This window comes from Quercus lobata, chromosome 8 (genome assembly GCF_001633185.2).
Source record: "Quercus lobata isolate SW786 chromosome 8, ValleyOak3.0 Primary Assembly, whole genome shotgun sequence".
Taxonomy (NCBI): domain Eukaryota; kingdom Viridiplantae; phylum Streptophyta; class Magnoliopsida; order Fagales; family Fagaceae; genus Quercus; species Quercus lobata.
The window spans coordinates 2239857-2256004 of NC_044911.1; the positions used below are offsets into that span (position 1 = coordinate 2239857).

Here is a 16148-nt window from a genome sequence, read left to right on the forward strand (position 1 = left end):
ATAATGTTTGATGCAATGAATTTTTTTAATTTGAAGCTATGTTGGTTGTATAGGAGATGATGAGTTAGAAGACATGTTTGGCTTAGGTTACGTTTTAGCTTAGATTATGGCTTTGATGCCATGAATAAAAGTGTTAATTGGAGGCTAAGAGATTATTCTTGACTTGCAATCCATCATGGCTAAAATATTGGATGTAATTGAGAGAATGATCTTGTAGTGGAAGCACCTTGGCAATAAGAATAAGCTTAAAGATGGTGCAAATGGGCTATTAATTAATTAGCGCTCTAGACCTTTTGAATCTTTTGAATGTTTTTAGACCCCTTAACACAAGTTGTTTAACCTAGTTATTTAGCAAAGTAATTACTTAGATAAATTATTCAGTTCTAGGTAACACAATAATATCATATCATGAAAATAATGCGGAAATATAAAGAAAACCACGATATGATGACTCAGGAAAACCTAACTAGTAAAAACCTGAGAAAGATTTAATCTAACTATCTTCAAGGTAAAAACAAATTCACTATTAAAAAAAAAAAAATTGAAATTTTTACAATAGAACTTAGAACACTAACATCTTATTGCTACCTCAAGTAGAAAACTTACTACCACGACCACGTGACAACTCTAAATCCGCAGACTACTTCTTTCTTTGATCTATAGCAACCACAAGTTCTCCTACTTGTGACTTTGAGACACCTCTCCAAGGTTTCAGATCTTCTTTAAAGTTCTTTATGCAACAACTGAAGCAGTCATCAAGTTCTTGACATGAATCTTGATCATGATAACTCTATGTGTGTGTATGAAGGTAAACACCTCTCAGATCTCACAGAAGATTCAATACATAACTCTTCAAAAGACTTCTAAAACGTAGTTAGAGTTTTTCCTTTTATACTTGAAGTAAAACACTTAACCCTACACGTCATATGGGCTTAGGCTGAATTGGAATTTCTGCAGAAAATCAAATCTACATGAGTTTTGATCGATCGAGTCTAATTTTCGATCAATCGAGCCTTGCAGATTTTGTCCAATAAATCCTGCAATCACTTGATTCCAATTTTACATTAAATCACACTTTGAGCACACCTAAATCTAGACTCTATGTTTTGATCATGGTTTACCAACATAATACATATTGAAGTTCTAATACATTAGTTCCTAAAGTCTTAGAACCTAACATCTTTTAATACAACGAGCTAGGTTACGATCATGATGGCAAAAGTGAGGGCTTTGAGTTCATAAAATATAAAATAAGTGAGTTTATCTATTCTCTTTGCACATGAAGCATCAAAATCTTCAACAGACATGACATATACCCATGAACTACTAATTTATTTCAGCCAATTGACAAAATTAATTAAGGTCAACCTAACAAGAATTGTAATCTAACACGACCCCATTTTCTAACGCAATAGAATGAACATAATACAAAAACACAAAAAAAAATTGGACCTAGGTTGCAATAATCAATAAAACGTTGGTCACATGATGGAGCAGGAACTTGGACTCGGATCATAGACTACTACTTCACAGAGCCTGGGAAATGGTGGATAACTTGTTGTAATGGTACAATTCGTAATCTCTGGCTTCTCATCATTCGATTCTTCTTCTTCATTGGGCTTCATTTCTTCAACGCTCAATATGGATGCATCACCAGGCTTCTTCCCTAACAAGCAGGTCAACATGGCCGAGTCAACATCTTCACCAACTACAACCAACTGATCTTTATCAGACCCCTCTAATGCCACAGATATCACACCTATAGAATAAATGAACGTTTATGCGTTTATGCATTTGGATGAGTTTATTTTCATCAATTTATTTATTTATTATTCTAAAGTACATTACAATTGCACCTTAAAAAAATGTGATGCTTAAAAAATCTGTTTTTAAAGTGAAAATAAGTTCATCTAAACAAAACCATAACTATAGTTTCACAAAAGCCAAAAAGAACTTTGGAGTGTCTAATGCTAGCCGCGAGTTTTTGCGGCAATCTTCATGCCCTTGGTTCTCCATTGTCGCAAGTCATTTGCACCTTGATAACTATTTTTTGCTACACATTAAGATAAAAAAAAAACAATGTAATTAATAATTCTAAAATATATACTAAAGCTTTTGTTGTTTTCTAGAGCTTTTTGTAATTAGCGAGGTTTACCTACCTTCATATTTTATAAGAGAACTTTGGTGGGCTTAATCGATCTGTGTTAATGGAGGAAGAAATTGTAGGTCTATATTTATATAGCTTGGTATACAATATACTTGTTAATCCAAATGACACCTGTTGATCCCCCAATATATACTCATATCGTGTGCGTACGTACGTGTTCAAATCTCATTCTCAAAAAAATGTATTAATAAGTTTATGGATAGCATTTTTCATAATTGTTAATCTATATTGTTTTGAGTTGACATATATATTGTTTGTAATGAGTCAACATTGTTTATTATAATTGATATATAATAAGAGTGATATCATGATGCTAAAATAATGTTAACTATTATGTAAAGACTAATATTGCTGGTGCCACAATTCACTCATGTGGCAAGTTGTAGTTGGTGGAAGGGTGTCCTCATATGGACCCACCATCACCCCTCTACAAACCACAACTTGCCACATGGGCGAGTTGTGACACAAGCTGTGCCACAAGTTGTGACACCAGTATTGCTCTTATATAAAAAAGTTTACGAAAAATAGTGTCCTTAACATTATTGAAGAAATGATGTCAACAATGACGCAAAAAGTTTATGAAAATATAGAATCCTTATCATCATTGAAAAGAATATATATGATAAAATTTTAAATCTATTATATTTGATTCATGATGATTGTTTTTTATTATCAGATTGAGACATTAATCGGTTTATTTATTTATTTTATGGAGTTTACATATACTCCTTGATAATTATTTTTTATCATCATATTAAGAGATTAATTAAATTTTTTTATTAGATAATAAAATGTTTTTCCAGTTGAGACTTGAGATTACTGAAACCGACGCAAAGAGAGGGAAGAGTTGCACCTACATCTACCCGTGCAGTTTAATAGCAGTGGGTAATGGTATTTAATTGTAAAGTTGATTACTGATTAGCCTCCTATAGTTCTGTCCGGCAGTGCACTTTTTGTATTGCATTTTAATTAGTCCCAATAGTCTGCCTTCTCTCCTCTGGCTGGATGAGCATCGTACTTGCCCTTATTCTCTAGGCTTTTACGATTGTAAAGTTTAACCAATTGTCTAACATGTGATAAGAGATAAGCTAGGAGGAGCGATGCAAGATCCTTTTGTAGTTTGGGATATTCCCCCATCTGATATAATAGCAAATTTTGTTTATTTTGATACTAATGGGGAAAGCGTATGTAGGCTTGTTGCCTCTAAGTTAGCCATTTTGGCTTAGTTGTTTAATAATAGTTCCTTTTAACCAAAAAAAAAAAAAAAAAAAAAGATACGGCCTGCAATGGAAAAGCTATTTGTGACTGTGTGATGCTTTACGTGTATAAATGACGTGTATCGGTGACGTAATGTTGGCAAATTTATATACATTAAAATTATGGAGTATGATTTTTTATTTTAGTAAACATTTTATAATGTTGGGAAATAAATGGGCTGTTTGGTAACATTGTTTAAACAACAGTTTTCATTATTTAAACAATACAACACGTGTTTATATAACACTTTTTTATCCACACATATTTTCATAACACTTAAACAACGTTATTAGAATAACATTACCAAATGAGCTGAAAGTTTTGGAAGTCAATACGTGTAATATATATATATATATATATATATATATATATATATTAATAGCTAAAATTGAGAAAAAAATATAATTAAATTTTAAATTGGAGTCCAATTTTACTCTACATGTCTTATCTAATTTTTAAATTTGTGTGTCAAGTGAATTATTAGGTGCAAAAATCAAAGATTCTATATTCAATTAGATTCTAAATTGAATTTTAATTTGAGTTCAATTTGCGTCATGTGTTCTATCTAATTTTTTAATTTTTGTGACAAGTGAATTATTCGGTGCAAAAATTAAAAAGTCTAAATCTAACTAGATTCTAAATCATATATATATATATATATATATATATAATTGTAATTGTTTTTAAATGTACTTGTGCATATGTACATGGTTACACACTAGTATATAATTATGGAAAATTCTAAGAACACAAAAAAATGTCAATAATTTTTGCTACAACTTGCTATGTAACAAATAGTCACAAGAATTATAAACTTTTTGTGATGGTAGCATTGCTCTATACTACATATTGAAGCGTTACATTATGCTATTAGAAAGTGATTTTATTCATATTAGCTGCTTAGCAGATACAAGCGAAGGCCATCGAGTTGATTCAAATAGTAGTTATTAATTAATTAGGTGTCTAGCTTGGTTACTTGGATAGTTGGAACATCCTTAATTAGTCAGAAGAGACAGGCTTAACTGTGCAACTAGTAAATACTACTCCCTTTGTTCCAGTTTGTTTGTCCTTTACTATTTTGGGATGTCCCAAAATATTATCCTGTTTCTAAAAGTAAAAGTTATTAATTTACTAATGTTCCTATTATACCCCTACTTTATTTTCAAAACTATTTGAAAAGAAAACTAATAAATATTTAAAAAATCAATCTAATTGTGGCACCTTTTTAGTTGTCTCATTAAGAATAACTCTTTTTTTTTTTTTTTAAGCTAATAAATTTATTTAAGGGTGGTTTTGTAAACTTATACATTTTTATAAGGTAGACAAAACAATAAATGATGTCCTCTTAAAAAGTTTGATTTTCCAAAAAGGACAAACAAATTGGGATGGAGGAAGTAACTTTGAAATCTTTAAACACAACGAAACTTAGGGGCCGTTTGGTATGGTAGTTTAAGCAATACTTTTTAGTTTTTAAACAACATTACACGTATTTTCACACATTTTTTCATCTACACATATTTAAAAAAAAAAACAAATAACATTATTAGAACAATGTTACCAAACGGCCCTTACTTTTCATAATTGTGACAATGGGGACATTACAATGATGTTTTAAGGTGTATTAATCTAATTAAGAAGTCTTTTCACCCTTTTTCTTTTTTTTTTTTTTTTTTTTATGAAGTTTCCTTAGTACTGTTTTTCTATATTAAAAAAAGAACATTTTTTTCATGCTGGCAAAATTGTATATAAAATAAACTCTAGTTCAAAACCACCTTATAGAAATTTGATTTTATGGAACTATAATAAGGATTTTGATGCATATATAAATGTTGCAGGTCACTAATGCAGAGAATCCTTAACTGCCAAATCCTCCATACCTACATGCGACAGGGAAGCAAACTAGAGTACAGATGCCTTAGCCAATATGAAATGTACTCACCACCTTAGAGACCAACTAGTGCGATTGGACAAAACAGCTCCCATGATAAGTCAATAAAAAGGATTTTGGAGAGGGTAAATAACTGATTTTTTTATTTTTATTTAAAAAAAAAAAAAACCTTGGTTTGAGGGGAGCTTTTTGTAAAATAAAAAAATAGGTCTAACATCTCATTGTATCCTAAATTGGTTGAAATGATACGGGGATGAGATATTATCCCTGGTAGACATACGACTCATTTAAATAATATTTAATATGAGTGACAGTAGGTGAGTGTAATAAATATAAATGTAAGAAGAAATGAACTAGCTAGTGATCATCATATATATATATATATATGAAGAGCTGCTAGGCACCCCCAAGCTTGCCCTTCACGGGATTATGATTTGGTTGGCAATTAATATAGGTTGGATATAGTACACGGTTTGGGGGAGGTAGATGGGTCAGGTTCAGAGATCGACCGCAATTCATACTAACTTATTCAACAAAAGCCCGTTCAAACAACATGCTTAACCTATCTAAAGGAAGACATTATTAATTGAGGCTATTGGTTTAACTTGTTCATGTTTGACGGTTTGACCCATGGGTTGAGTGACTTTAGGCAATCTCATTCAATTGAGACAAATTGTTTTGTTTTGTTTTTTTTTTTTTTTTATTTCAAATAAGTTTTCAATTTCTTTTGGTTTTGAAAACACTTTTTACATTTACATGTTTCCAATAGTATATTTTATTATTTAGAAAACAACTTAAAACTTTTTTTTCCCAATCTCAAGAATAAATTCTTTAGAAAAATATATATAAAAATCAAATCAAACGCGTAATATATTTCAGGCATTGGCCAAAATAATAACCAAACAAGAACTATAATCTAACCCATCTCAAGGTAACGCTCGAATCAACATAATGCAATGAACCTTAAAAAAAAAAAAAAAAAAAAATTCAGATCTCATAAACGGAATTTGCAAGAATCAGAAAAATGTAGATCACACGATGGAGCAGTAAGCCGTAACTAGGAATATATAAGTACGTACCATCTTGACAATATATTGTTTCGAAAAGCCAAAAAGCTAGGATTGATTTGGTACCAACCATCTGCTATTGCTGCAATCTTCATGGCCATTTGCACCCTCTGTTAGAAAATATATTCCATCATCCATAAGAAAAATGTTATCAAGAACTTATCAACATTACTTTGAAAAGATGACATAATTGTTAATGAAGCACATCTCTTCTTTCTAAACAAACCTAACCTCCCAAAGCATCAATGAAGTGGACCAAATGAACTGAAGCAGATAGAAGTGGACCGAAATGGACTAAAATAGACTGAAATGGACTAAAGTAGACTGAAATAATCAGAATAGACTAGATTAGACCGACTCGACCGAAGTAGACTGAATGGACTGAAGTAGACCGAAATGAGCAGCATAGACCAAATTAGATAAAATAGACCGAAGTGGACTAAATGGACTGAAGTGGACCGAAATGGACTGAATGGACCTAAGTAGACCAAACTGGACTGACGTGAACCGAACCGGACCAACATAGACCAAAGTTTACCAAAATGGATTGAATAAACCGAAATGCTAGGCTGATGTGGTTTTACAGGAACATAGTAATATTAAATGCTACAATTCAGCTTTTAAATAATAATATAGGAAACATAAAATAATTATTTTAACTCTAGATGTGTAAAATTACCATTTTTCCCTTTGGACATTTAAAATTAGAAAATTAGGACTCTTCCATAATTTTGAAATGGTGTTTGTATAATCTTCAAGCTTTTCATTGTTTTCAAATGTAGATTGGGCTGAAAGTGTTGATAATCTACAATACTCTGGTGGGTTTGTTATTTTTCTTGGCTACAATCTCATATTGTGGTCCTCCAAGAACCATTGGTGTCTTATTGCCCATTGTGCCTACACTTTGATGTGAAAATATTAGTGTCACTCACTAATCTTATTGCGAAGCATTAGGTATTCATTTTGTAAGTGGCAACATTACTCGTAAGCATCTTCAAGTGTGTTTATTTCTATCAAACAACTTGTCAACATCATGATCAAAAGGTCTTTCTGTGACAAGTTGAAACTCTCATCGCATCACATGAACCTTCAACTTGAGGGGATGACGGGATGTATTAGATAATGTGCATTGAATTTGTATTTTTGAATCGTTGATCGTTAACGATAGTTACTACAACAAAGTTGATTTTTTTTTAGGGTCAAAACCCTTGAAAAAAGTATTAAAAGCCCTCAAAAGATATTATTTTGAGGGTTTAACCAATCCTTAATGACCTTTAAAACAAATTCCCTCGAAATGGGAATTTCTACGGCCTTCGTGACCCTTGAAACCGAAATTTCAACATCCTACATGACCCTCAAATCAAATGTTTTATCTTTATCAAGGTTTGGCAACCTTTGAAAAATTTGAAAGGGATAAAAGAACAATAACATTTTTTTGAGGCCCAACCCTCAAAATAAGGTCTTTCTCATTTAAAAAAAATAAATAAATGAAAACCCATAGCCATGCACATAGACTTTGAAGAACCACATATTAAAAAATCTATATTATACCAAAACACAAATATCAAAACAAAATTCAATTAGCTTTCCAAGTTACTAAATTCCTCATTCTTGAAGTTTATGTAGACATTTTCATATTAACATTTAGTATTTTAACTAGAAAGGAAAAAAAAAAAAAAAGAGGAAGAAGAAGAAGAGAAATGAATCAGTACAAGAACCATGCATGATCAAAATCCTAATTTTAATGTTATTCTATTTCAATGCAAAACAACCTGATGTACTAATGTTTAAAGGGTCTTAAATAAAGGATTCTACCTTCTCGTGGTACTTCTCAAAGACTGATGCATAGCCACCAACTTTCCCTTGCATTAAGAACTGCAAGGAAATAGACAAACCAATTAATCATGCACGTGTTAAATGGTTGAAGTGTTTGATTGAAAAATTGTCATACAATGAAGTCCATATCCATATGAAGAAATGAATCTTGATCTCCTATGAAGAAATTACAAGTCATTTTCTTAAGGAAAAAACACATACTGAGATGAAAGAAAATCCAAACTAACAGACATATTATGCAACAATAAACAAACTATAAAACCCAGGATTATTAAACTGCAAGAGAATTGTAGGAAGTTCCTGAGAAATACCTCTAGCAACTGAAACATGGACTTCATATCAACAAGACTCTATATGGTCTCACGATAAACACTGCCAAGATAATTCAGTGGAAGAGATAATTGGAAGAGAAGTCCATTCACCATGACCTGCACCATGACATTAATCCATCCACCATGGTCTCACGATACCACCAGCTACTTCAATTCGAGCTCTTTCATCATCTCCACTTGGACTATGATCTTCTGTTAGTTCAGCAGCTGAAAGACTGGCTGTCAAGTTACCTGTCATTTTCATGTAAACATACAGAGATTCAATTATTAGGTTATAATAAGGTGAAGTTTTGTACTCGTTTACTTGATGTACAACTAATGCTTAGGAAAGTCCTATTTCAGGTAAAAGCATTAAGAGAAAGGAATTTTTTATCATCTTAACACATATCTAGTAGACACAACTAATTTCAACTCAAATTAGCTAAACCTTTATTCCCATTAATTAGGATCGATTATCTTCTGGATGCAACTGGTTAAAGAGTCAATAATCAGTAACTCTAATTAACAAAAAAAGGGAGATATCTGAGAACCAGTACCCTGACCAGACTGGATTTTCTTTGTGCATAAAAGGGCCTTTGAGTCACCAACATTGGTAATTAAAATCTTCTCGTCAAGAGTTTAAGCCATCTCATAGTTCACGCAATATTGTAAGGCAAAGAGTGTCAATGATCACCTCAAATGCTACTGCTTGTTTGACTTGTCTTAAGTTACTAGCACTTCCTCAAAAGGATACAGGTATAGAAGATGCTGTTAACAATATAAACGCATTTTGATATATGCAGGACACAAATAACACAGGATGCCTAATTGCCTATAATCTTATCCTATTATAGCCATGCCAAAGCAATAGAGTATATATATATATATATATATATATATATTCACTCAAAAGTAAATTACATCTTATATGGATAGAAAATAAAACCATAACGAGATAAATACGCAAAATAGAATAAAGATGTAGTTTAACAAGGTATAGATATCTCATTGATTAAAGTTTATTTGAGCTGGGATTAAGTACATGGGATTAACCTTGGACATGACACAAACAACTTGAAAAGGTTGAATGATGTAGGGTACTACTTTTATGGGGAAAATGCCGTTGACAAAGATCAATTTAAAACTGAAATACTTCTGAAGACAGAGCAAAAAAAAAAAAAAATACAGCTGTGAATGCATGTATGCAAGCAAGCTCATGAATTTACTACCGACATTACTAGATGCATACACTATGCAGAAAAAGAAATGAAGATAATTGATCTCATTGTTTTCTAATGGATGCTATGCAATTTGTAACTTTTCTAATAGTAGCTGGAGTGGATTGTACATGGTACAAAGGTATCCCACTTGCTTACAAATAGCCATACAATTGTTATTATACATAGAAGTTACCTCTGATGGTGATTGTTTATTGCTGCAAAAGCAGATTGGACTACTTATTAAATTGATATCATTGTATGCTCAGGTGGCTTCTAACTGTAAAGAATGGCTCTTCTTGTCTTTGTATGCCTGGTTCGAATACTGAAGCGCATATGCTTGGTCGTTGTACTAATCATGTAATTTCCTTTTTAACTTTGCTCTTGTTACGTATTTTTGCTTTGATTTTTGTCTTTATACCGTGTGTAACTAACTTCATAGCATATATGCAGTATGATCTCACTATTTCACAACATAGAACAGAACAATCGTGGCCCTGTATACTCATGCCCATTTCACAATTAAAATATATGGATTCTCCATCAGTGTCTTTCACAATTTAAATATAAAAACTGGATGAAGGGTATTGCAGAGGATTTTATGATGTTTTCCTTTTGTGTGCACCACAAATGGTTTGCCTCAAAGGCTGCATTGCCAAGCAATCTTTAACATGCCTGCAATTGCCTTAGCTGAAACTCATTCCTATCTGCTGATAGGTAACTCAAGAAGCCTTGAAGTACTTTTTTGCTAAACCACGAGAAGTTACAGAACTTCTTTCTATTTTTGTTAATTATGGTTGTAATTAACAAAAAAAACCACAATCACGATCGCAATTGCAATCGCAATCGCAGCGGTATAAGTACTTATATATAGGTAGTGCTTTAAAAAACGCAGGAAATTTGTGAAATGTTAAATCGTATAAACAAATACAGCAAAATCTCCTAGATTTAAACAAAGTTTGCGATCTAATTAAATAATTATTTCAATTTCGTATTTAATTTAAAAAAAAAAATGGAGCAGAAGTGATAGGTAATCATCCAAAAGCGCGGGAAATTCCTGAAAAATCAAATCGATAAACAAACACAACAAAATCTCCCAAAAATCAAAGAAAATGAAGCTTGAAGGAGCAAATTAAATAGTTACTTCAGAATAGAGCACAGATTCAACCTTACAAATCAACAATCAATAGGGACAGAGAATTTTCCAATTTCAAAATCAACAATCAACAATCAACAATGAACACTTCATAAGAAAGAGTAGAACATGTAATCAAACTATTGGAATCAGCGGTGTTGGAGTCGAGATGAGAGGAGACCACCGATTTTTGAGTTTACTGAGAAATGTGCGAAAGGAAAATCAAAGAAATGCGGTGAAAATCGACGAGAAAGTGGGAGAAAACAAAGAAATGCAAAATTTCAAAGAAGAAATTAGGGTTTGTTATTAGGCAATACCTATTCTTATCAATGCGATTGAAAGACGAAGAAAACACACCGTGACAGAGAGAGACGAAGTCACGAAGAGAACACCGACCTTAGATTGAGAGAGACAAAGAGACACAGACGAAGAAATCACAAACTTTTTGAATGATATGTAATTTCCATGATTGCCGAGCTTAGATTTGTATTTGGGGAAAATGAGAGATCTCAGAGAGGGAGAGCTTGTGATATATGAGAGACTGAGTTTTTTTTTTTTTTTGGAGGGAAGAGATTGAGAGTTGAGAGAGAGCGTATTGTTTTTTTGTTTTGTTTTTTTTAAAAAAAATTTATAGGAAGGTTGGGTATTACATTTAGTTTTTTAGCTTCAGGCTATCGTATAGCATATTCTTTTGTTTTTTTTAAATATTTTTTTGAATATTTTTTCAAGAGTTGAAAATTTTTTAGGGTATTTTTATTAGGGGTTGTGAATTTAAGAGGATTTACATTTTAGTGACAAAACTAACCAATTTTTTATATATTTATTTCAAGGGTTGTATTAATTATTTTGAAGGTCCTTAATTAATAAATCTAGTAATAGTCATATTTTAGTGTTTATTTGGACAAATTTTAGTAACCCTTGAAAAAAAAAGAGTCGAATCAGGTCATGTTGTTTATAGTGTTAGTGGGTTTATAATATAACTTCATATTGGTGCAAAAAAAAAAAAATAATAATATAACTTCATATTATTTTATGTATTGGTATAGAAGGCCCAATTATGTAATAAGCCATATACACGTAATCCTATGGCATCTGAACTCAGTAGAAGTATATATACTCTACTAAGTTTAATAGTGTTCATTGTACAATACACTGATAATATCAAAGAAGTAGTTGTCAAATACTCTCTCCATGGAGGTTGACGGTCAGACGAACTATGTATGTATTCTTTCTCTTTTACACTTCTGCTCACTATAATTTTCTATTTCTCTTTTAATTTCAACAGATTTGCTGTATATATTATCATGGACTTCCTCTTATACCTAAGACTGTATGTGAGTGTGGCATTGCTGATCAGTTGCAGCCAAATTAAAGGAACTCATTGTGAATGATCAAAATTTTATTTGAAAGCTGATGGACCTGTTTAAAATCTGTAAAAACTTTGAGAATATTAATTATCTTCACTCCAATCTGTAAAAATTTTTTTTTTTTTTTTTTTTTTAGGGTTCTCAATTAGTTTTTAATTAAGTCTCAAGTGTAGTTTATTATATAGCTTTATGTTCATCTTACTAGAGATTCAATAAAAGTACAAACTGCAATCATTTGAAACAAGACTATGTATGATAAGATACAACTTTTAGTTTGATTTAAAATTAAATTCAAACTTTAGTAGGGTTGATCATATACTTATCCATGTTCTTCCCTAATCAATGGATGCAGTACATGCATTTATAATTACATAACTTATAACTCCACGATTATGATATGAAAAAAGTTTTTTCACATTAGTGGTTTAACAAATACTTAGAATACTAGCAAAGTCCATATTGCAACAATCAGGGCATTACATTCATGAAACAAAAAGATGGGGAAATTGTCTATTCCTTTTGCACTGAAGCATCAAATTCCTCAACATACATGATTGTTTTTAAAAAAAAAAAAAAAAAAAAAAAAAAAAAAAAAAAAAAAGAGAGAGAGAGTAAAATTCTCAGCTCATAGATCACATGATGGAGCAGAAACTTGGATCAGGATCATAGACTACTTCACAGAACATGGGAACTGGTGGATATTGATGGAACACTAGCGCATGTTCTTCAGGATTATTTGGATTCTTATCCTCCTTTGGCTTTTCCTTCTCTTCCGCCGGCTTTTCTTTCTCCTTCACTTCTTCAACGCTCAAAATGGCGGCACCATTGGAAAGCTGCTTCCTCAACGAGCTGGTCAAGTTAGCGGAGTCCACACCTTCGCCAATCACCACCAATTGATCTTTATCAGACCCTTCTACTGCCACTGAGATCACACCTGTAGAATCAACGCACATTATACACAAGTTCCTTAGCAATGGTTTCTCAAAAGCTCAAATAAAAATTGAGCGTTTGATGCTAACCATTAGTGTTGCTAGCAATCTTCATGGCCTTGATTCTGCATTTTTCACAGGTCATTTGCACTCGGATAATAATTTTTTGCTACATGCACCATAAAATAAAAGGCACAGTAAGTAATTAATTTCTAAAATATACCAAAGCTTTGTTGAAATGGGCCGTGTGTGTGACTTGAATTGCCAAGCCCAAGTCAACGTAAGTTAATAGAATCCTAGTTGTAAAGTGAATGCTCCAGCCGACTTTGACATATATATAAATATATATATTATGTTTAAGATGTAGTGTAACCGTGAGATTATAGAGAGTAATTCCAATTAACCTAGTTAGCAGCCGCATGAGAGAAAATAGAGAAAAGAGAGGCAGCCAGCTTCTATTCTTATTTTTTCTGTGAGAGAGTGCTAGGGTGTAATTGGGATTTGGGTTTCTTTAAAGTGTTCTTGTGCACTATTGTATTTTCCCTGATAATAGTGAAATCCCTGCAACTCCGTGGACGTAGGCAAATTGCCGAACCACGTAAATATTGTCTTGTGCGTGTGATTATTTTCTTTGGCGTGTGTTTTCTCTATTTGTTTTGTTTCTCACAGGTTGGGATTTTTATTAAATTCCCTACAACTGGTATCAGAGCCTAGGGTTAGGTTTGAGTGAGAGCAATGGCAGAGGAAGCAGGAAAGGCGTCTGCAATAGAAAAGTTTGATGGCACAGACTTCGCGTATTGGAGGATGCAGATTGAAGATTATCTCTATGGGAGGAAATTGCATCTGCCTCTTTTGGGGACAAAACCTGAGGCTATGAAGGCTGAGGAATGGGTTCTTCTTGACAGATAGGTACTAGGAGTTATTAGGTTAACTCTGTCTAGGTCTGTTGCACACAATGTTGTAAAGGAGAAGACCACAGCAGATCTGATGAAGGCTTTGTCTGGTATGTATGAAAAGCCGTCAGCAAACAATAAGGTGCATTTGATGAAAAAACTGTTCAATCTGAAGATGGCAGAGAATGCATCAGTAGCACAACATCTGAATGAATTTAATACTATCACAAATCAATTGTCATCTGTAGAAATTGATTTTGATGATAAGATTCGTACTCTGATTGTCTTAACTTCTTTGCCAAACAGTTGGGAGGCAATGAGGATGGCAATAAGCAATTCTACAGGAAAGGAAAAACTCAAGTACAATGATATACGAGATTTAATTCTGGCTGAGGAGATTCGCAGAGGAGATGTAGGTGAATCCTTAGGATCTGGTTCTGCCCTAAACCTTGAGACAAGAGGTAGAGGTAATAACAGAAATTCAAATCGGGGCAGATCAAAATCCAGAAATTCTAATCGGAATAGAAGTAAATCTAGATCAGGCCAACAAGTACAATGCTGGAATTGTGGGAAAACAGATCACTTTAGGAATCAATGCAAAAGTCCTAAGAAGAAGAATGAAGATGATTCTGCTAATACTGTAACAGAAGAAGTACAGGATGCATTACTTCTTGCAGTAGACAGTCCACTTGATGATTGGGTTTTGGATTCAGGAGCTTCGTTTCATACCACTCCACACCGAGAAATCATACAGAAATATGTTGCAGGTGATTTTGGTAAGGTGTATTTGGCTGATGGTTCAGCCTTGGATGTTGTGGGTATGGGAGATGTTCGAATATTGTTGCCCAATGGGTCTGTTTGGCTACTGGAGAAGGTTCGACATATTCTTGACCTAAGGAGGAATCTGATTTCTGTTGGACAACTTGATGATGAAGGGCATGCAATACTATTTGTTGGTGGTACTTGGAAAGTTACAAAGGGAGCTAGGGTATTGGCTCGTGGAAAGAAAACTGGTACTCTGTACATGACCTCAAGTCCAAGAGACACAATTGCAGTTGCTGATGCAAGTACTGATACAAGCCTATGGCACCGCAGACTTGGTCACATGAGTGAGAAAGGGATGAAGATGCTGCTGTCAAACGAAAAACTACTAGAATTGAAGTCTATTGATTTTGACATGTGTGAAAGTTGCATCTTAGGAAAGTAGAAAAATGTGAGCTTCTTAAAAACTGGCAGGACATCGAAGGCTGAAAAATTGGAGTTAGTACACATTGATTTGTGGGGGTCTTCTCCGGTTGCATCCCTTGGAGGCTCAAGGTACTACATCACTTTCATTGATGACTCAAGCAGAAAAGTATGGGTTTATTTTCCGAAAAATAAATCTGATGTATTTGAAACCTTTAAGAAGTGGAAGGCCATGGTTGAGACAGAAACAGGTTTGAAAGTAAAATGTTTGAGGTCAGATAATGGAGGAGAGTACATAGATGGAGGGTTCAGTGAATATTGTGCTGCACAGGGAATTAGGATGGAGAAGACCATTCCTGGGACACCACAGCAGAATGGTGTGGCTGAGCGCATGAACAGAACTCTCAATGAGCGTGCTAGGAGTATGAGGTTGCATGCTGGACTACCAAAAACTTTTTGGGCTGATGCTGTTAGCACTGCAGCTTACCTGATAAACCGAGGACCTTCAGTTCCCATGGAGTTCAGACTTCCTGAGGAGGTTTGGAGCAGTAAAGAGGTAAAGTTTTCACACTTAAAAGTTTTTGGTTGTGTTTCTTATGTTCATATTGATTCTGATGCTCGTAGTAAACTTGATGCAAAGTCTAAAATATGTTTTTTCATTGGCTACGGTGATGAGAAATTTGGCTATAGGTTTTGGGATGAACAAAACAGGAAAATTATCAGAAGTAGAAATGTGATATTTAATGAACAGGTTATGTACAAAGACAGGTCAACTGTAGTGTCAGATGTTACAGGGATAGATCAAAAGAAATCTGAGTTTGTTAACTTAGATGAATTGACTGAAGGTACTGTGCAGAAAAGGGGTGAAGAAGATAAGGAGAATGTAAATTCACAAG

The 16148-nt window shown here is 33.2% G+C and overlaps 1 protein-coding gene and 1 long non-coding RNA gene across 4 annotated transcripts in view; both read right to left on the reverse strand.

Moving 5' to 3' along the window:
* LOC115958197 (heavy metal-associated isoprenylated plant protein 47-like) overlaps positions 1-16148 on the reverse strand; it is a 48969-nt gene that overhangs the window by 10761 nt on the left and 22060 nt on the right. For 2 of the 3 annotated variants that reach the window (XM_031076592.1, XM_031076590.1), the window contains exons 4-5: positions 13265-13343; positions 12833-13179 (exon numbers count right to left, since the gene is read on the reverse strand). In XM_031076592.1, the coding sequence (XP_030932452.1) occupies positions 12878-13179; positions 13265-13343 (381 nt within the window). In that variant the 3' untranslated portion in view covers positions 12833-12877. Of the gene's footprint in view, positions 1-12832; positions 13180-13264; positions 13344-16148 lie in introns of those variants that run through there. The other variant, XM_031076591.1, reaches the window with a different exon arrangement.
* Positions 1991-8254, reverse strand: LOC115958199. The gene is made up of 3 exons (XR_004084478.1): positions 8195-8254; positions 6392-6489; positions 1991-2053 (listed from the first exon to the last, which is right to left on the reverse strand). It is a non-coding gene; the product is annotated as an uncharacterized LOC115958199 (long non-coding RNA).